We start from the raw sequence: 22095 nt of genomic DNA, 5'->3' as shown, positions 1-22095 counted from the left end.
ACAAAACCTCCATCCACGCTTGACTGACTGAACAGATGAAGTGAAACCAGGAAGAGAAAATACAACAACTTCAGCATCACTGTGCAGGGTACTGATGTTTCTTTTAGGGTGACTTCATGGTTATGATTATGACTCTAATATTAATACTTTTAAGGCTCTTTAGCACAGATCGCACGCTTTATATTTCATTTTAAAACTCATTTTTATACTGAGGCTATAAGTGAATGTAATGGTTTTATTTTCCTTGTATGTCTCTAATAAATAAAAATAAAACCCCACATAAAATTAAATTAATAAAGTAGTATTCTATTCTATTATGCACAATAGAATTGAATACTACTTTATTAATTTAAAGAAATTACCTGTAACAGCACCACAAACCCAACGGAACACCAACACTAACAGTCATCAGTATGACCATATATAAAGTATATAAGTTAATAAAATTACAAAATTTGAAAACGTGCACAGCTTATAATTCATAATTAATGTTAATTACTGTGAATTGAAAAGCCTGATTGCAGCTGTAGAGGACTTCCTGCTGCACTCAGATCTGATATTAGAGATATTAGATGCTAAACACATATTATTGAGGGAAGGGGTTCTTTTCTGGAAAAAAAAATATTGGAGCATGAAACCCTTAATTTCCTGCATTATGGCGAATTTCAATGCACCAATTTGCAGCTACTAGTATTTTTTTTTGCAGCTTTTCAAAATAAAAGTCCCATTTGGTTGGTTCTGAACACCGAGGAGGATTTTTTTCTCTGCATCTACCCCCGTGTATCCTCACACATTCTGCTCTGGCAGCTTTAACCTGTTGTTGAGCTGCAGAGGACTCACCTGAACACATCTGACACATCTGTCCAGCTGCTGCCCTCTGTCGCCCCCTGTAGGGCAGAAAACAAACCGCGCAACGCCGGAGCAGTTTCACTTTTCCTCCATGGTTTGTAAAGACTGACGATCTCTGAGGCTGAGGACAAACCGAAACGCTTACAAGGTCAGTAACGATCAGAGGAACGCGACAGAAATCAGAGAGATTCAGAGAAACAGCGGCGAACTTGCAGATCCGTCGATGAGCAGACAGTCAGTGGAGGTGGGAGACATTTATTCACTTCCTCGACAGTTTGGCTTCAGCCTCGCTTCTGGCTGCTTGTTGTGGCATAATGTGGAAGAAAGCACTGCAGGAAGCAACGAATATATAAACAGAACAGCTGTAAAATCTGCAGAATTTACAAACAACGACATGTTTTGTTAGTGGAAAGCAGCAGGTTGTAGATGAAGTGAAGCTGTTTTGTCACTGAGCTGCAAACAAGTTTACAGTCAGAGAAGCAGGAAGAAAGTGAGGAAGGGGCGGAACTTGATCTGTACGCTGTATTTAACTTACTTGCACTTCATTTTCATTTCGTTCTCTTCTATTTTATTCCATACTTGATCTTTAAAGTGCTTTCATTTTCTCATCTGGTCTTTTCTAAACGTTTTTATCATTATATATCCTTGAAATATGAAAGATTTTTATGTTAAGTCACATGTACAAATCTTATTACACTTGGTTTGATTAAGATTGCTTTAACAGCATTTCTTCATGTTTTACAAGAGTTTATTTTTTTAATTATATAACTGTGTTTGCACTTAATTCAGCTTGTTTGTACTGATTTACACACGTGGACAAAATTGTTGGTACCCCTCAGTTAAAGAAGGAAAAACCCACAATTCTCACTGAAATCACTTGAAACTCACAAAAGTAACAATAAATAAAAATTTATTGAAAATTAAATAATCAAAAACAGCCATTACTTTTGAATTGTTGATTAACATAATTATTTAAAAAAACAAACTAATGAAACAGGCCTGGACAAAAATGATGGTACCTCTATAAAAGATTGAAAACTATTTGACCAGAGTGACATGATTAACTCAGGTGTGTCATTTAATTGACATCACAGGTGTTTCCAAACTCATAATCAGTCAGTCTGCCTATTTAAAGGGAGACAAGTAGTCACCCTGCTGTTTGGTGAAAAGGTGTGTACCCCACTGAACATGGACAACAGAAAGCGAAGGAGAGAATTGTCCCAGGACATCCGAAAAAAAATTATAGACAAACATCTTAAAGGTAAAGGCTATAAGACCATCTCTAAACAGCTTGAAGTTCCTGTGACAACAGTGGCTCATATTATTCAGAAGTTCAAGACCCACGGGACAGTAGCCAACCTCCCTGGACGTGGCCGCAAGAGGAAAATTGATGACAAATTGAAGAGACGGATGGTTCAAATTGTATCCAAAGAGCCCAGAGCAACCTCCAAAGAAATTAAAGGTGAACTCCAAGGCCAAGGTACATCAGTGTCTGATCGCACCATTCGTCGTTGTTTGAGCCAAAGTGGACTTCATGGGAGACGACCAAGGAGGACACCACTGCTGAAAAAAACTCATAAAAAAGCCAGACTGGAATTTGCAAAAATGCATGTTGACAAGCCACAAAGCTTCTGGGAGAATGTCCTTTGGACAGATGAGACCAAACTGGAGCTTTTTGGTAAGGCACATCAACTCTATGTTCATAGACTCAAAAACCAAGCATACGAAGAAAAGAACACTGTCCCTATGGTGAAACATGGAGGAGGCTCAGTAATGTTTTGGGGCTGCTTTGCTGCATCTGGCCAAGGTGTCTTGAAAGTGTGCAAGGTACGATGAAATCTGAAGACTATCAAGGCATTCTGGAGAGAAATGTGCTGCCTAGTGTCAGAAAGCTTGGTCTCAGTCGCAGGTCATGGGTCTTCCAACAGGACAACGATCCAAAACACACAGCCAAAAACACCCAAGAATGGCTGAGAGAAAAGCGTTGGACTATTCTAAAGTGGCCTTCTATGAGCCCAGATCTGAATCCCATTGAACATATGTGGAAGGAGCTGAAACATGCCATTTGGAGAAGACACCCATCAAACCTGAGACAACTGGAGCTGTTTGCTCATGAGGAGTGGGCCAAAATACCTGTTGACAGCTGCAGAACGCTCATTGACAAATACAGAAATCGTTTAATTGCAGTGATTGCCTCAAAAGGTTGTGCAACAAAATATTAAGTTATGGGTACCATCATTTTTGTCCAGCCCTATTTCATTAGTTTGTTTTTTTAAATAATTATGTTAATCAACAATTCAAAAGTGATGGCTGATTTTGATTATTTAATTTTCAATAAATTTTTATTTATTGTTACTTTTGTGAGTTTCAAGTGATTTCAGTGAGAATTGTGGGTTTTTCCTTCTTTAACTGAGGGGTACCAACAATTTTGTCCACGTGTGTAATTAATGAATATTTTTTTTAGTCTGCTTTATTTTGCATTTTGTCTTTTATATGTTCTGTTTTACTTAATTTTTTGCATGTGTAATGCTTTACATGCTTTTATTCTTCTAATTTGGTATTTCTAATTTATTACATTTTTTAAATTTGGTTGCACTTCATTATATTTTGATTTAAAAGTTGAAAATTTGTTGAGTGGACATACTTCAAAACATTATGGAGCCATCTATATATATATATATACACACTATTTTTCTTGTCTTTTTCAGCTTTTTTCCTTATTCTATGCAGTTTGTCTGCACTTTATAAATGTATTAATTTTGTTTTATTCTGCTGTATTTTATTTTACAGGCTTTTATTCTTCAAATTATTTTATACTATCAGTACACACTATATTCAGCTTGTCTGCACCGTTTTTGATTTATCTAATTAATTTAATTTTTGTCTGCTGTATTTTGCATGTCATCTTTTGTTTTTTTTTTTGCATATTTAATGTTTTACGTACTTTTTTCCTCTAATTTGGTGTTTTTCAGCTTGTTAAAGAAATATTCTATAAAATCTGTGTACACTTAATCAGCTTCTCTGTTTTGGAATTCTGTTACCGGGGGAACTGGAGAACCCAGGCGCAGAACACAGAGGCGGGGAGGCAGGAGAAAATAGGGACAGGCTTTATTAAACAAAACAAGAAGGGGAAACTGGATTGAGGGGCAAAAACAAGACCAAACCTTCTACAAAAAGTCACAATCAACAAAAGGGAGGGAGACCTAGAAAAAGTAACGCAGAACTAATTACACTACCAGAAGGGATACTCACAAGAATCAGGAACTGAAACAAAGGGGAAAAGCAGGCTTGAGAAATCCAGGAGCTGAATGGGAGACAAGACAGGGACAACAGGCTGGAGACAGAAACAGAGTGATGAAAATCCAAGAGCAGAACGGAGTCCATGTGGGAAATCTGGGACTGGAAAACTGAGTCCAAATAGGGATGTGCAGGTGGGGAACGAAACCATGAACAGGGCTTATATTGCATGAGGTGATTGTGAACAGGTGAGCGGAGTGAACTAATTACTGCAGATGAATCACATTGTTGCAATCAGACTGCAGTCAGGAAGGAGATGCAGGGAGAGAGAGAGAGATGGGAGAGAGTGATGACAGACAGGTCAAAATAAACGCCGCAGAAGGACAAGGAGGAAGAGAGAAGGAGGGAGAAGAACAGGGGCTGGAGCAGGGATCACAGCAAATTCATCTTACACATGTTTTTAAAATATTTTATTGGCCTTTTTGGAGCTTTATTTGACAGTTACAGTGAGAGGAAGACAGGAAAGTGGGGGAAGGGCCTGCAGCAAAGGGCCATGGGCACTCCATTGCACTTCATTCAGCTTGTCTGCACTGATTTTGATTTATTTAATTATTGCTTTTTTTAAAAGTATTAATTTATAATATTTAATTTTAGTCTGCTTTATGCTGCATTTTATCTTAAACATGTTTAATCTAATTTTATTTTTTGCATATTTAATGTTTCTACATGCTTTTATTGTTTAAATTTGGTCTTTTTAATTGAATAAAAAAATGGGTGCGCTTTTTTCAGTTTGTTTTTTATTCAAAAAAAGTTATTAAAGTTGATTCTGCTGTAGTTTGCACTTTGTCTTATACATGTTTTATTTTTTTTGCAATCTTTATCTTCTACATGCTTTTATTTTTCAAATGTGGGCTTCTTTCAACTTCTTTTCATGATTGTATCAGTTTAGTTCAGCTTGTCTGTCTTTTACATTTAGTTCTGCTGTATTTTGTATTATATCTTTTTTGCATACTTTTGATTTATTTAATTAATTCATTTCACTTTGTCCTGCTGTGTTTTGCATTTTATCTTTTCTTTTTTTTTAAACCTGTTAAAAACACTGGATATCGTCTGTGTATACAAGGTGCTATGTACATTTTTATAAATATTTCACAAGGATTTGCACTAAAACAATAAGACAGAGGAAATATATCAATAGTTTAGACACTAAAATGATAAAATTGAAATTCTCAGAGCCTGTTCTTGTCTTAGATAATCAGCTGCAGACAGATTGGTGATATTTTTCTCAAGAAATTTGAGGGTTTTTTAAAATAGGGGTTACTTATGACAGCAATGGAAATTTTTATGCTCTGTTGATGTAGTTTCCTGGTAACCTCCAATAGAGGGTGTTAGATTATCAAAAATGTCTCCTCTCTTTCAGGGTGGGGTCTTTGAATGGGTGTCTGACACTAACATTAACAGCTTCACAAAAAGGCATCCTGTTTGCCACCATCACGCTAATTTTCACCGTTTTCTGCAGAATCATGACAGTTTGTGTTACAGTCGCTCAGTTTGTGTGTTTCCTCCCAGCAGATGGCAGAGGCAGGCAGGACGGTGAGGGTGATCGGTCTGCCCACGGACATTGAGGATGCGAGGCTGAAAGATAAACTCTTCATCCACTTTCTCAGAGAGAGAAACGGAGGCGGGGAGATCGATGCTGTCGTCATCACCAAGGCAACGCCGGCCGCTGCCCTCATCACCTTCGAGGACGGAGGAGGTCAGTGGGGTCGGGTGTGTCCACGAATCTGCATTTAAAATGACGGGGAGGGGATTTTTTTCTGAATAATTTATTGATTCTGTTCCAGAAACATGCTGCTGTGAAAACTTATCTTATTGAACCGATCATAGTAACACCACACAGCACAGTATAACAGCAAAGACATCATGATCTTTCATTTTAGCCTTGTAAGACCCAAATATAAAAAAACCCCACCAAAATTAGCCAGAATAATATATATAATAGATAATATAGTTAGCATATATACATATATATATATATATTCAAAATATTACCTTATAGAGTTTATTTTGAATACTGCTATGATTTTCATTGTTTTCTGTTAACAGTTGCAATAAAGATCTATTCTTCTATTCTACATAAACCCAAATATACAAGACAAATTAGCCAAAAAATTTGCAAAAATTACGTTTTTTTAAATATGTTTTTTTAGACTTTTTTTTCAAGTTAAATCTATTAATTTTTTTAACACTACAAAACTGTCAAATGCACAAGATTTTTATGCAAAATTACAAGCAAAAACTCATACAAATCCTGATGTGATCCACAATTAACAGTAGATTGTTGCAATTTAAAGCCAAATTAATAGTTCGACAACATTATTTTTGACTTTTTTGTTATAGATTTTTATATGAAATCGCATAATAAAACTGAATACTGATTTAAAAATCTGGGTTAAACCTGATTATTTGTATCATAATATTATTCAACGATTTGTACATGTGTAAATATCTTTTGATCCTTTGATGAAGTAGTTATTTGTCAAATATTTTTCATGCCCTAGCTGCCGGCATGTTACAGTTTCTTTACACCATGCATTGATTTACATAGAATTAGTTTGGTTTTGACTGTGTCTGCTGTCACCAGTGATGTATTGTGAGCTGGAATGTAAGTGGCCGGTGGTAGAAATGCTTAGTCAGGATGCCTCACAGTCTGTGATTGATTTCCTCTGGTGATTCCTCACACAGTGGCAAAGAGAGTTATTCAGCGCAGCCGGCACATTCTGGAAGTGGACGGGAAGAAATACAAACTCACTGCAACGGAGCATCGAGAAAGCTTGGACCCCGACCAGGTACATTTCACTACGCTATCAGGCTTTAAATCAACTGCAGGGCTGCACGATGCTGGAAAAACTGGCATTGCAATATTTTATTCTTCTGCGATATATCTGAAAAAGTGAAAGAATTTTCACCAGAAGACTTGAGTAACTCTAATAGGAAAGAATGAAACTTTTTAGATAAAAGCTGAAAAAATACTTTTTACTGGAAATAGCTTTTTAAAAGTGTAATCCATTTGGGATCTTTCTCATATGGTGTAGCATTGTAAAATAGTTTTTTTTTTTTTTTTGCTTTGATAGGGTTCTGATCTGGCTTTGCACTCATCATACAGAGTTTTGTGCCGCTAATTTAAATGGTTGAGCTAATTGTTGCCTCGTGTCGTGGCAGCAACTTCAAGAAACTGCAGACAGAGAAGCTGTTTTTGGTCAGCATCGTTCTTTCTCCAGCTGAAATCTCTCTCTATATAACTGACTAGAGCTGAATAATTATGGCCAAAGATGATTATTCTGATTATTTTGGTCAATTTGGCATTAGGGTTAGCCTATTTATCAGATTTATTCATTGATTTTAGGACCAAATAGTTTTTTTGCACTTTCACTTTGAAGTAAACTGAACTCTGCTTTTACTCCCATGTCATCATATGTACAAATACACATCAAAGTTAGACTTAAAATAGTCTTCAAGAGCATCTTCTAGAGGCTAAATATAAATAAAATCGCATGCAAAACTCCTTACTTGCTCAACATCTCCTAATATGCAGATGCGCTACAATTCACTAATGTTCCCTAAATGCCTCACATGGGTGATTGATGTTCCAGTAACTGTTCAGCTCTATAACTGATGTTGCATTTTGTTTTTGCAGCCAATGTTTCTCTCCCTTTCCTCTCTCATTTTGCATGCTAATTAATGTTATTCAAACTCAAGTGCTTCTTCTAAACGAGAGTATTCGATGTTACAAAAACAGTTGTAGCATGATGCGTTTGAGTCCATTTGGCCTCACACTGCATTTAGATTGGAATATTTGCAGCCCTCATAAACTGATATTAACCATTTGTTGTCTCTCCTTTTCTGTCATCGCAGGTCATCTTACGTTTATCAGCAACTGTTGACTACAGTAAGCTCCCAGGAGGAATCATAGCACTGACAAGCATCCGTAAGAGCCACCCTGACGTCCAGATAAACTACTCTGCCACTGAGGGCTGCTGTACACTGTGTGGCTCCTACAGCAAAGTGCAAGCCGCCTTGGCACAATTGCTGGGAGGCCCAGAGTCAGCAGAAAGCAAAGCTCAACCTGCCCCCAGTGGCAATTCTTCTCTTCAGACAGCACAAAAGCCTCAGGAGTCCGAAGATCAGAGCAGGAAACCCAATAAGCACCGAGAAAAACATCCCACTGACAGGCCTTCTGAAGAGTTCAGCTCAGGTTTAAACAGAGATCTGACACCTGGAGGTTACGACTGGGAGGATACTGGGCAGATAGACGGTGCAGCTATGCAGCTTCCTCCCACCTCAGAGGAGGATTTCTCACTTATCCTGGATGCAGACATGTTCCTGTATCTGCAGAAACACTGCCAGAAGGAATACCAGCAGATCCTGAGCCAGTACGGCGTTGAGGTGGTGGATATGACGAATCAGGGTTTGTCCACTTTGTTTCTGCAGATCGCAACAGCAGACAGGAAAGGCGGTCAAGAGCGGGAACGCTTGAAACTTGCGAAAAAGGCGATAAGTCGGCTTTACGAGGAGAACGAGACCAAGATCCGAAGAGCCCAACTCCCAAAGTCCATCCTGTCCCCCAGGGGAGGACTGGAAAGGGCATTGGAGAACTTAAGCATCAGACTTCCAAAGATTCTTCTGAATGAGGATGAACGAAATGTTTACATTGTTGGAAGCAGCAGTGACGTGTCTGACGCCAAACACTTCCTTCTCCTGGACCACATTAAAGTGAGAGAAAAGAAAGAGGAGGATGTAAGCAGTCTGCTTAGATTTCCTTCGTATGATTCAGGTTCCTCAGCTTATGCTAGTGAAGAAAGAATCCCCTTCACGACTGTAGGATCTTATGAAGATCCGATGCTGAGGTCAGAGGAAGATGAAAAAAGAGCTGAAGGTGCCAGAAGGTATAAACTAGCAGCTCGGTTTAAGGATTCAGGTCTGGCTGCATTAAGCAGTCGACCAACCGACTTCACCTTGCGATCAAACCCATCTTCTATCAGACAAACACGTCCTGGACCGATGTTAGGACACGATGTTCTATCAGAACCAGCAGGGATTTCTGGTGAAGCTGTCTCCAGAGCCCAAAACACTGGAGTGGACATTTTATTTAAGAGTACTTTGCCTTCGTCTGCCTCTACACAGAGTAAAACCTCTTTGGATCTAATGGATGTTCGACCCAAGACTTCCCCTTTAAGTGCTTTATCTCCACCTGTTGGATCTGGATCTGGCTTGAAGCGAGCCAGTAGTTTCTCAGGAACGCCTCAGCAGAAAGCCCAACTGACGAGTCAAAGGAGTCAAGATGATTCCAGCAAATCCACAGTCCGATCCAGGGGCAGGTCTTCAAGCTTTAGCACCCAAACCGGACGGGAAAAGATGGAAGTCTGTAGTGCAGAGCTTACAGTCCCCTTGATAATGTGGCAGCACATAAAAGAAGCCTACAAAATCCGGGTGGAGAACCTGACTTCTGATGTCCAGATGAAAGAAAGCTGTCCAGATGGAAGTGGGGATCTGACGGTTACCTTACGAGGGGCAGATTCATCCACAGTGAAGTTGTGTCAGTTCGGTTTACAGAAGCTTGTCGACTCGGTTGCTTTGGACTTTTCTGTGCAGGGGCTTCGCCTATCGGAGTTGGGAATCACCGACACAGCAGATGAAACCTTACAGGCTTGTTGCTCCGAAGTACAAAGCCGTTTCAAGAAGGTCACTATTAAGACATTGAAGAAGAGCTTATGCCTCCTTGGTCCGAAACAGCTGTGTTCTCAGGTCGGTGCCACACTGAGGGAGGTGTTTTCTGGAGATTTGGCTCAAACACCTGAGCAGCACCACCTCTCTAGCCCATCCAGCTCCTCAAGTTCTTTACAAATGAATGAGGATCAAATCACCAGTCATTCTCAGGTGATGCTGGAGAACCAAACAGCTGAAGGGACTGGCAGGAGTCAGGAATGGAAAACGACTTATAGAACCGATTTCGGTGAGAAAGAAATTGTGAATGGATCTGCCAGTCAACCGCCAGTGAGGAAAGACTATGTCATTAAGGAGAAAGTGAAAATTACCGGTACAGTGGAGAATGACGGACAGAAAACAGAGTCGTTTGTCAATCACGCTGCAGCAGGAAACCATAAAGCTACAGAACGAGTGAATGGTGTCGGGTCAACGGCAACGTCTAGCAAGAAAGAGAGAACCCAGATAGACGATGTAGGGCAAAAAAAAGAAGCCGAGATCCAGAACATTTGCATCTGTGTGTGCGGGCAGAATGGCACGTCCATGACGAGGACCAAATGTGGGGTCACCATGTGCCAAAAGTGCCTGGAGACGGTTCACACCAACTGCAGAGTTTGTCCAGAGCCAGAGCAGGTACCGCAGGGCATCAAGGGCAAAATGATCAGATCCAAACTACAGATGAGTCTATCGGGTCACAAAAAGAGTGGTACTATCAAGATCACTTACCGCATTCCTGATGGTATCCAGGGGGTGAGTGGCTTCCTTCAAACTTATTCTCACTGATAGCTGCTGTATCTGATAGTGGCCTCTTTCACTTAGTCAACCAGAAAGGCTTTTAAGCTTTCATCTCACTATAGACGACGGATGAAGCAAAAAAAAATGCTGCTCAGCTGCCATCTGTTTACTTGTTACTGCATGTTAATTGTGGGTAAATATTGATGATTTTCTATTGCTGTAGCTGCTTAAGCAACCTCAGAATGTAGTATGGCATGTCAAAGCTCTGAATGATTGTACTCCGTGTTGCAGTTGACTCCTCCTAGAATGGTCTAATCACATTTATGTGGTTCTGAAAATCAAACTGCCACTTTTTAGTGCTACACAGCGAGTGATGCAGTCTGTTGTAATTAATTAAAACCCTAAAAACTCGTCAAAGTTACATATTTCAAAGTTTATTACCATGAAAACAATCCCTTTCTGCCTGAAAAGTTCTTAGGTATGACTTTTTATCATTGCTTCTTCTAAAAATGTGCAGATTTATGAAGTTCTTGCACTACAGACTGAGCACACCAGCTCACTGAAGAGTCTGGTCAAACACAGTTAAACTAGTCTACACTCCACACAATCTTTTCTAGGGAAAATAACCCTAAAAGCTTAAGTAGACATCAAAATGGCTTCTTTCTTGGGTTTTAAAGGCATTTTATCTGTTGTCAGAGACTTTTTTTCTATTCAAGCCCCAGATGCATTTGGTCAACCCCAAACTACGGGGCTAATGGCACATTAGCAAGCCAAGACTGACATGTAATTGGGGCTGAATGGTGTCAAACTGTTTGGGGAGGTATCTCAGGACTGAGTTACAAGTACCTGATAAGTGATATTGTAGATCACCTCCTCTTTAAGAGAGGACTATACTGGTTGAACATAGATGGCTTCCTTTATTCCTCTCTCAAGCAAGCATGACATCACTTATCAGTAGATTATAATACAGTCCTGAGATACCTACCTAGAAAGATTGACCACCATTCTTTTTGAGGAAGGGATTTCAAGACTGCATTATAAGTACCTGATTAGTGATGACATAGACTATCTTCTCTGTTTAGAGATAGCTGTGGTGGAGGTCTGAGGAGGGATCTCAAAACTGCATTATAGGTACCTGATAGGTGGTGTCCTCTTTCTTCACATCATCTGTCATGTTTACATTCTGGACAGAAAAGACAGGTGGTTTAAGGTGGGAGTGAAAGAAGCCATATATGTTTAATTGGAACTGTCATCAGGATAGAATTGACAGCACCACCTATCGGGTAGTTTTACCACCATTTACACACGTGGACAAAATTGTTGGTACCCCTCAGTTAAAGAAGGAAAAACCCACAATTCTCACTGAAATCACTTGAAACTCACCAAAGTAACAATAAATAAAAATTTATTGAAAATTAAATAATCAAAAACAGCCATTACTTTTGAATTGTTGATTAACATAATTATTTTAAAAAACAAACTAATGAAACAGGCCTGGACAAAAATGATGGTACCTCTATAAAAGATTGAAAACTATTTGACCAGAGTGACATGATTAACTCAGGTGTGTCATTTAATTGACATCACAGGTGTTTCCAAACTCATAATCAGTCAGTCTGCCTATTTAAAGGGAGACAAGTAGTCACCCTGCTGTTTGGTGAAAAGGTGTGTACCACACTGAACATGGACAACAGAAAGCGAAGGAGAGAATTGTCCCAGGACATTCGAAAAAAAATTATAGACAAACATCTTAAAGGTAAAGGCTATAAGACCATCTCTAAACAGCTTGAAGTTCCTGTGACAACAGTGGCTCATATTATTCAGAAGTTCAAGACCCACGGGACAGTAGCCAACCTCCCTGGACGTGGCCGCAAGAGGAAAATTGATGACAAATTGAAGAGACGGATCGTTGGAATTGTATCCAAAGAGCCCAGAGCAACCTCCAAAGAAATTAAAGGTGAACTCCAAGGCCAAGGTACATCAGTGTCAGATCGCACCATTCGTCGTCGTTTGAGCCAAAGTGGACTTCATGGGAGACGACCAAGGAGGACACCACTGCTGAAAAAAACTCACAAAAAAGCCAGACTGGAATTTGCAAAAATGCATGTTGACAAGCCACAAAGCTTCTGGGAGAATGTCCTTTGGACAGATGAGACCAAACTTGAGCTTTTGGTAAGGCACATCAACTCTATGTTCATAGACTCAAAAACCAAGCATACGAAGAAAAGAACACTGTCCCTACGGTGAAACATGGAGGAGGCTCAGTAATGTTTTGGGGCTGCTTTGCTGCATCTGGCACAGGGTGTCTTGAAAGTGTGCAAGGTACGATGAAATCTGAAGACTATCAAGGCATTCTGGAGAGAAATGTGCTGCCTAGTGTCAGAAAGCTTGGTCTCAGTCGCAGGTCATGGGTCTTCCAACAGGACAACCATCAAAACACACAGCCAAAAACACCCAAGAATGGCTGAGAGAAAAGCGTTGGACTATTCTAAAGTGGCCTTCTATGAGCCCAGATCTGAATCCCATTGAACATATGTGGAAGGAGCTGAAACATGCCATTTGGAGAAGACATCCATCAAACCTGAGACAACTGGAGCTGTTTGCTCATGAGGAGTGGGCCAAAATACCTGTTGACAGCTGCAGAACGCTCATTGACAAATACAGAAATCGTTTAATTGCAGTGATTGCCTCAAAAGGTTGTGCAACAAAATATTAAGTTATGGGTACCATCATTTTTGTCCAGCCCTATTTCATTAGTTTGTTTTTTTTAAATAATTATGTTAATCAACAATTCAAAAGTGATGGCTGATTTTGATTATTTAATTTTCAATACATTTTTATTTATTGTTACTTTTGTGACTTTCAAGTGATTTCAGTGAGAATTGTGGGTTTTCCTTCTTTAACTGAGGGGTACCAACAATTTTGTCCACGTGTGTACATGCCAATACATGTATGTCTTGGGTCATTAATTGGGTTTTCGTCATGTGATTTGGGGATGACAGCATATATATGGACTCACCATTTAATGAAAGCTGAGGCATGTTCAAGAACCAATAAGTGACATCCAGTTGTTTTCCATTGATGTTCTTAGGACTACCGTGACCTGTATGACTTTGCTTTTAGTGTGTACAGAACAAACGAAGACCTTCTTCCTGACCGTTGTCTTTGCTTTCTGTCCTCCCAGGAGGGTCACCCATCTCCTGGGAAGCCTTTTAAAGGAGGAACATTTGAGGCCTACCTTCCTGACAGCGATATGGTGAAGAAGCTGCTGCCCAGGCTTGAGAAAGCCTTCAAGCAGGGACTCACCTTCACCGTGACGAGCAAAGACGGCGAGGCCAAGGTCTCCTGGGACTGCATCCCCCACAAGACCAGCTTGCAGGGAGGCAAATCAGGGTGAGTGAGGCCAGAGAGGACGTCTGACTGAGCTGCAGAATTAAAGGTCACAAAGTCCGTGGACGTGAGATGAACAGTCTTCTTTTTGTTTCAGGAACGGATACCCAGATTCTTCCTACTTGACACGCTTGTCTGAAGTCTTGACGTTAAATGGGATTGAGGATCCAGCAGCCAAGTCTCAAGAATAGGCAGGAAAATGCAGAGAAGGAATTCCAATGTTGTTTTTTGTAATATATTTTTAATCTTTACATTTAAAGCAATTTGCACTCTTTGTATTTTGATTCTAATGTTGTTTTGATTATGTACCCACACGGCAACTGACATGTCTTACAGATAAGAGCATATACTGTGTTTTTAAAACATTTTATAGCCCTTTTTAACATTTCTTCTTTTAAGAAAGTTGTTACAGTAACCAGCCATTAATGTGTGCTTTATTTCACACAGCATTCCTGAGCATTTTCTTACTATTTCAACCAATTTTATGTAAAAACTGCATTTTATTCTGTATATTGAGCACATTACAGTACAGATATACATTTTTTACCGTCCTTTGTGGTTGCAATCATGATATGGTTTCTAAAAAATGCTTAAGATTTGTAGAAATCTCAGTTTCCAATGAGTACACAAATAAAAAAAACACATTCCCTGTCTTTTTTTTGTTATGCTTTTTTTATTAGTCCTGGAAAACATGTAAGGCATATGGTAACATTACACACTGAAGCGTTACAAGCTCTAAAGGCCATGTGGACAACATGGCACCACGCAGTAAACCCAGAGTCAAGCACAGAAGCAGCATCAATTCAAAGGGTTTAAAAAACAAAGTCGAGACGAGAAGAAGTGTGTTTTGCAACCAGGAAAGTAAAAATAAAAAAAAGGAACAACACAAGGTAGGACAGAGGAAAGGAGATCTAGAAGTCAACCTGTTGGGTATGCCTTGTAGGAAATTACCAGCGGCGACTGAACTCTAAGTGGTGTAGCGGGATGGATGGGTTTCTGAAGCATTCCCAGAGATTCGGTTAGGATTTCTCGTGAGTAAACCAGCTGGCAGTGCCCATGCTGAAGGTGAGGACAGGTGGCAACAGGGGGGCAGCGGACTGGCATCTCCTCTTTCACACCAAACCACCACATGACGACTAAACTGACATGGAAAAAGACAGTGAGCTGTACATACACACATGCCTTATTTTCTAAACTGACTAAACATGCATTCTAGTACTGTACAATGACAAGCCCAGCCAGGTTGCACTTTCTTAGCATCTCTGCAATGCCACTGCATTGCAACACCTTTAGAAAACGGCTGCTAACGAAACAGTAGCTGCAGGCAGATGTGGCTGTTTGGGTTCTCAGTGTGGACGAGCGAAACGTGGCGGCTCGGAAACTGGAAATGAAGCCGCTGACGGATCCTCTCCGTTTGACTCTGAATACTAAAGCTGACATCAAACATGGATGGCGTGACGGAAAACTGGTGTGACAGTGTGTGCAGTGAACTCAGTGAAACAATGACGAGTGTGTGAGTGTGTGTGTGTTAGTAAATGCAAAGTTAAGTGGTTTCTTACATGAGGAAAACTGCTGTTTGGAATGACCTGAGAAACCATAGAAAAGAATAAAATTCACCTCAGAGCTGAACGGTGGGCGCCTGTGAAGGACTTCAGCTACAAGCCAAGACAGACAGAAGCTATTGGAAATACTACACTCACTGTGTTTTTCTGAGCTAAAGCTATGAGTGTGAATCAAGTCCTATCAAATCTAAAACTGCAGAAAAATTTGTGTATTTGTACTTTGAAACACTGTTTTGTCTCCGGTGCATCTCTGAGTTGCTAAGTACTCTTGCATAAGTGTCTGGAATGGCTGGGAAAGCGTTTCAAGATGATGGAAAAGCTCTCAGACGGCAGGTCGAAGCAGAAAGAGGGGTGGGCTTCAGTTTGAACCAGACATGAAACACCCGCCCTGCTGATTGAGTTCATCTCAAAGGCATCTTAGCGCTAAAGAGCCAAGAGGAGAACGTTGAAAGCATAAAAAAAAGAATTATAATCTGTTTTCCACATGCACATGGATGCATGCGATTTCAAATTCCAGATGTGATGTTTTATTTTATGCAGAGGGGAAGGGGCTGAAACGGAGTTTTTGGCTCTGCAGATGCAGCTCTGGAGAAGAGGAACAATCCTTCAAGTTAACTGAGATCAGCTGTAAAGCGGAAATGTTGTGTCTGGAGTGGGTCGAGGCTGAGCTGCGATCAGCCAGTAAGCAGTGGGGGGGTTTGTTCAGCTGTGTTACAGTATTGGCAGCCCTGCACAGCTGTGTGAAAACATCTGCTCCCTCGCTTGTCATAGGAACTATTTTGGAAACAAACCGAAAGAAACAGGAATCCATAGAGAGGAATACTGTGGAGCTTTGGAGGAAAATTTGCAGATTTTTCTCGTGAACCTCTTTTGGTGGAGTCTCGAACGCACCATGTCCGGTTCCTTTTCACTGTGATACTGATATTAAAAGTTGTAAACACCACGATGTGAGAGCTGGTAAAACACAGTGAAAAGGATAGAGGGAGGGGGGGCCTCGGACTGAGGTAAGCTGTGTGCTGGGAGAGAGGCACAGTGCAGGCCTACGCTGGAGCAAGACTGCAACCCAAATCCAAAGAAAAAAAAACTTACAAATTGTGTTCAACCTTCTTTTGTTGTTGTAAACTGCAGCAAAAAATTCTGTCAGCACCCGTGAGCTTTTTTTTGGGATACAAATCTGACACACTGTGACGACTTTAATTTTTTTTCGGAAAACGCATCCAAAAAACCCCAGAACTTTTCTTCATATTTTTTTTTATGCACTGTTATAATCATATTCAAAGCATCGACAGAGGAATATACATTTGGCACACATGGTTCGGACCAACAGAAAGTCACATTTAAAAGGAGTGCAGGTTGGCAGGTCCCCACATATAGAGTATGAGCTTTGAACTTTTAAACCCTTGGATAACGAAACGAACGAACGAACAAGAAAAAAAATATAAAGGTAAATTAAAATAACATAGTAAGTAAAACATCTTTTTTTTTAAATGTTTTTTTTCTCTTTTTTTGTTGTTGTAACTGAAGCGTTTTGTTTCTCACATGGCACTTGGAACAGAAGCACCGTCCACAGGTTCACAAAGGGAGCCCAGCAGATTAGAACGGAACACTAACCAGGAGGCTGACAGGACACAATCACTCCCCACAACCGGCGTGGCACTCGCACTCCGGCACTCCACCCGCAGCTTCCTCCACGTTTTACTTCCCGCAGCCGAGGATGCATGAATGCTTTGATTTTAGCTGCCACCCAGGAGGAGAAAGTTGGCCTGGGGGAGCCGTTTCTTTTTTTTGAGCCACCTGTGCTTTCAGCTGTGAGTGGATGGTGGTGGTGGTGGTGATGATGATGTTGGGGCTGCAGAAAATCAAAGCAGGTGGGGCTCGGAGTGCGACCGCCATGCTTGCAAGTGCATTAAGATCAGCGAGCAGAGTGCAAAAATACTAATACCAACTTGTCCTCGTAAAACACAGGCCTCTTATCAGACAGGAGTGAGAAGGGAGCTACATAATACTGTAGCCGGAGTAGTGTAAAGGAGGGGGATATGTGGTGGTGGGGTGGGGTGGTGGGGTGGGGTGGGGTGGGGGGTTCTGGGACGAAGGTTGGGTGCTTTTAAAACCTGACATAGACCTGAGGACACACACGTCTTCACACACAATGGCACACCACACACAGCACATGAGGGGAGGCCACTCATGCTAACACAACAACGTTTTTTTTCTTCTTCTCCACTCCTTTTTTTCTCCATACATTTTTTTTCAGTTTTGTTGTTTTTTTTTTGTTTTTTTAATACAAAGTCACTAGTCACCATCTGAGTCTCGACACTGAGGCCGGACTCAGAGACGAGCAGTGCAGGTGGATAAACTAGAGTCAGAGAGACCACCCAGGAGCATCCGTGGTGAAATACTGAGGATTCTGTCCGTTAGGGGGAGCGGCAAGCTATTTTAGCCACATTGTCAGGGATAAATCACATATTAGACATTCCTTTTTTTAAAAAAAAAAAAAAAAGAAGAGAAAAGCGCTTCATCTTTGCTGCTCTTTTTTGTATCTTTAATTCATTTTACACCTGTTGCCGAATACGGGAAAGCAGAATAAAAAGGGAGACGAAGGGAGAGGAGGGAGTCAGAGCAACAGTGCCATCTCTGACGCCTGTTGCTATGCCGACCATAGAGAGGGAAATGGAAAGACGAGGGAGACGGAGGAGGGGAAGTATGGACGCCGGCTTGAGCTGAATCCTCCTCTCTCAGGTCGTCTTGAAAGCGTCGAGGAGGAAATTCAAAATAAAGGAGAAAACTGGTTTCTTTACTGTCTCTCGGTGCTACAGTGGCCCTTTCATTCAGAGAATCGTGTGCATTTGTGGCTCGTTTGAACAGAAACTCTCTTAATTGGCACTGAGCGCCTCTTGCCAACAGTTGGTCGGCTAGAAAAAAAAAAATCTGTAGCTATGGAGAGAGGAAGCCGGGCGATGATTTTTCTATTCAACGTCGTGCTGAAAAGGCTCATTATGAGGGAAATAATTCATATTCAAGAAGCCCGCCGTGGCGACTTCACAAGAATTTTTTTGGGGTGCTTAAGGCGATAAAACTCCAAAGGCCTCGGATCATGATGAGAAAACCGTGATGCAAATATCTCCCGTGGTGGTGTAGGGGGAGGGCTCGACGGCCAATCACAGGCCTCTCTGACTCATCCTCGCTGACATAACCGAGACGGCGAGGAAGAGTGTGGGTGGGTGTGGTTCTAGTTTATCTGCCTGCCTTTGCGCCTGTCGGTGGGTTCGGCCCGTGGGTGCGTGGGTGTGGGAGGTGTGTGTGTGTGTGTGTGTGTGTGTGTGTTTGTGTGAGGAGATTGAAGGGGGAAGTGGGGGGGGGGGGGACTCAGCACAGTGAGGGGGAGGAAAGTGGAGGCGGCAGGTGGAAGTCAGAGCAGAACAGTTTAGAACACAGTGGGAGTGGAAGGTGGCGGCGGAGGGGCGCGAGGGGGTCGAGGGGCGAGGCCGGAGAGGGGATTACCGTCGCCGAGGTAACCGCAATTTACTCCCCCTCCCATGAACCCTCCAACATCAGGCCTGGACCCACAATCCTCCACGGCATTCTCCAATAGGAATAAAGTCTCGTGGGCGTTCTTCCTCCCACCTGAATCACCTGATTTTGTATCAACAGTAACTTTGTTCCATGTAATGAAGTCATGCAAAGTTTGACCCTTCATACTGTGAATATTTTCAGAGGTAAAGGCCCTCGCAGTACAAATTTTGCACTTTATAAGTTACAAGTTAAACCCAAAATCTGTGTTTTGTCGAGGAAGATTTTTACTAGAATCCGCTTTGACCAGATTCACCAGAAAAACTTTAAAAAGGTGCATACTGGGTGAACTTTCAAGCGTGAAATCACCGTATAACTTCGGGTTAGGTCTCATTTTCATCTGTGTTTTGTCACCAGGCTGAGTTTCTGCTTCTCTTACAAATAAAAGCTTGTAATTGCATGAAAAGACGCAACATCAGCTGAGAAATTTTGGCTACAGACTCGTGTTTCTGACATTTTTGGGGGTGTGCCAGACCATTCTACTGTTTGAAAAATGTTGCTCAAGTGCCCTAAGAGTCCTAGCAAAGCCAGTTGCTCCATGTGTCAATGTAAAGCCACAATCCTGTTTTGTTTAGCACAGTATTTACTAGAACTAGCTTTGAACATCAGTAAGCAATGGTGTTTTCTGATCATTCTCCATTAAAAACTTTGGGTAAGGTCTAATTTTCACCTGCATTTTGACACAATGCTCAGTTTCTGCTTCTGTTAAAAGGAAAAAACTTCTAATTGAATGAAAAGAGGCAACATCAGCTGAGGAATTTTGGCGAAAGACGTGTTTCTGACATTTTTCTAGGCGTGTCAGACCATTCTACATTTTGAAAAATGATGCAAAATTGTCCAAAGAGTCCGTAAGAAAGCAAGTTATCGACTTTGGTGTGGCGGATAACTTTCATCAACTACAATTTTTGCCGTAAAGCTTTAAAAAAGCTGCATTATTTTGAATTTTTAAGTCTTAAATCCGCTGAACTTGCATGTTTTGAGATCGATTTGGAGTGTTCAGAAATTGTAAACAGTGGTGAAAATGTGTAATATTCCGGTTTGTAGGTGAATTTGGAGCCTCCAACGGATTACAAGTGATTTGGATTTTATTTTCCTCGAGATAAATGCAAGTGGAGGTGGATGTGGTTGCATCCCGGCCAGAGGTGAAAGACTGACATGACCGCTTCCTCATCCATCCCTCTAAACTCCCTCCCATCCTCGCCTCCCCCTCCACCCCCATTCGTCCGCATCGCCACCTCCATCCTCACCCCTCCTCACCCCTCCCGGTTACACCCTCCCTCGCTGCTGGTCTGCTCGACTCTCCATCCCTTCCCCCTCACTTCTCCTCCTTCTTGACCTCCTCCTTCTTCTCCTCCTCCTTCTTGGGCTCCTCCTTCTTGGGCTCCTCCTTCTTCTTGTCGTCCTTCTTCTCCTCCTTCTTGGCATCGTCCTTCTTCTTGTCCTCCTTCTTCTTGTCCTCCTTCTTTTTGTCCTCCTTCTTGTCTTCCTTCTTGGCCTCCTCCTTCTTCTCCTCCTCGGGCATCGGCTCCGTGGTGAGGATCACCTTGCCGATGTTGTTCCTCTCCTGCATCTTTCTCATGGCGTCGCCCACCTGGAGAACCAAAAAAGAAATGATTTCAAGCAAACATCTCAGTTTCAGATCTACCGCAGTCTGATCTTCGCTTCTGATACGGCAGCTTGGAAACAAATCTTCCCCGGCTTGCTCTTCAAATATCACTTTAATATGCAGCATATGAGAAATTATATTTGTTTAGATGAGACTTTAATAATGTTTGAGGGGAAATGAGATTGTTGCAGCAGCGCATGGCAAACAAAAAGTGGTAACAGGGTGACGGCATAAATGGAGCGAATGTAACATGCCGCAAACAGACGTTTTCAATATTAAGTGCAAATATAATGAAATGTTTTTACAGTCGTGAATAGAATGCCCCCAATTCTGCTCAACAACATGTTGATTTATTTGAAAAGCATCATCATTTGTATTAAAATGCTCTGCGAGGACAGAAATGAGGCAGATTTCCTGGAAAGGTGATGCTGCTTCAAAGACCTGCGTTCACCATCAGGATTTTAAGAATAACTAATTTGAATTCTGCACAACAAAGTGGCTCTCTAGAGATGCCTAATGTTATGGGACAGACTGCAATAAAGATTCATTGTAGGAGGCCACTGGGGCAGAACAATAAACCAAAAAAAATTAAAAAATCATATTCTGAATATTCTGAGTCACAACTTCAGTGGGGATGGTAATTTTTCCACTTCTTTTCAGCTACAATGTCTTGCTAAAGGTAAAATGTTTCGCAGTGAACCATGATAAATGAGGTATTGAGCTGATGTTGAAGCACATTGATGCTCTGCAAACGCACATAAAACATCAACCTGCAGACGTCCATGTGAAATCAAAAACTTAAAAAATTGCACTGTCCACAGAGCAACCACCATGGGAAGTAAAGGAGGAAAACTTTCATTCAAAAGACATTTATCACAAAACTCAGACAGAGCTGTGTAATTCTAAATGCTAACACTTCAAGCCAGAAACTTAAAAATTCATTGTTTTTACTCAGAATAAGAAGTGTGGATTTTATGCACCATTACTTATACTGAAATTGCTCTCAAAAAGGATTTTGTCAACGGCCCGTTTCAACAGGATTATAGTGACCAAAAAAAAAATGTTGTGTTAATGTACACTGTAAAAAAATCCAAGAAACAACCTGGAAAATGTGGCTGCAATGGTGCTAAAAAAAGTTTAAAAAAAAGGAACAATGATGTTTAAAACTGCAAAAACAAAAGGTGAAAATAACATATTATACATATTATATAATGATATTGACATATGTAGCCGATTCAAATGCAGCAAAAATTGTGTAGGTTTATGCAGATCCATTTTTTTTACTGTTTTACAGTCAACATGTAAATCAATGTTTTATTTTAAATAGCCACATACACCCGTAAAATAACCATTTTTTTTCTGATTTTAAGACAGGTAAACTCA

At 41.0% G+C, this 22095-nt stretch overlaps 2 protein-coding genes across 4 annotated transcripts in view; one reads left to right on the top strand and one right to left on the bottom strand.

Moving 5' to 3' along the window:
• Positions 1-845: 845 nt before the first annotated feature.
• On the top strand, positions 846-14627 carry si:busm1-163l24.3 (uncharacterized). 3 transcript variants are annotated; one of them, XM_022209523.2, is made up of 6 exons: positions 846-997; positions 5659-5842; positions 6832-6935; positions 8002-10599; positions 13769-13977; positions 14072-14627. In XM_022209523.2, exons 2-6 carry the CDS (start codon positions 5659-5661, stop codon positions 14163-14165), a joined length of 3189 nt encoding a protein of 1062 aa, XP_022065215.2. In that variant the 5' UTR covers positions 846-997; the 3' UTR covers positions 14166-14627. The 3 variants fall into 3 exon arrangements, with proteins under 3 accessions (XP_022065215.2, XP_051796977.1, XP_022065214.2); XM_051941017.1 differs by having other exon boundaries at positions 5656-5842; XM_022209522.2 differs by having other exon boundaries at positions 846-1093.
• Positions 14624-22095, bottom strand: part of LOC110961790 (synaptic vesicle membrane protein VAT-1 homolog) — a 51802-nt gene continuing 44330 nt past the window's right edge. The window contains exon 6 of the mRNA XM_022209524.2: positions 14624-20697. Coding sequence (XP_022065216.1) covers positions 20422-20697 — 276 coding nt within the window. The 3' untranslated portion in view covers positions 14624-20421. The remainder of the gene's footprint in view (positions 20698-22095) is intronic.

The sequence above is a fragment of the Acanthochromis polyacanthus genome, chromosome 21 (genome assembly GCF_021347895.1).
Source record: "Acanthochromis polyacanthus isolate Apoly-LR-REF ecotype Palm Island chromosome 21, KAUST_Apoly_ChrSc, whole genome shotgun sequence".
Classification (NCBI taxonomy): Eukaryota; Metazoa; Chordata; class Actinopteri; family Pomacentridae; genus Acanthochromis; species Acanthochromis polyacanthus.
The sequence above is the reverse complement of the archived record's forward strand: the minus strand, read 5'-3'. Positions and strand labels throughout refer to the sequence as shown.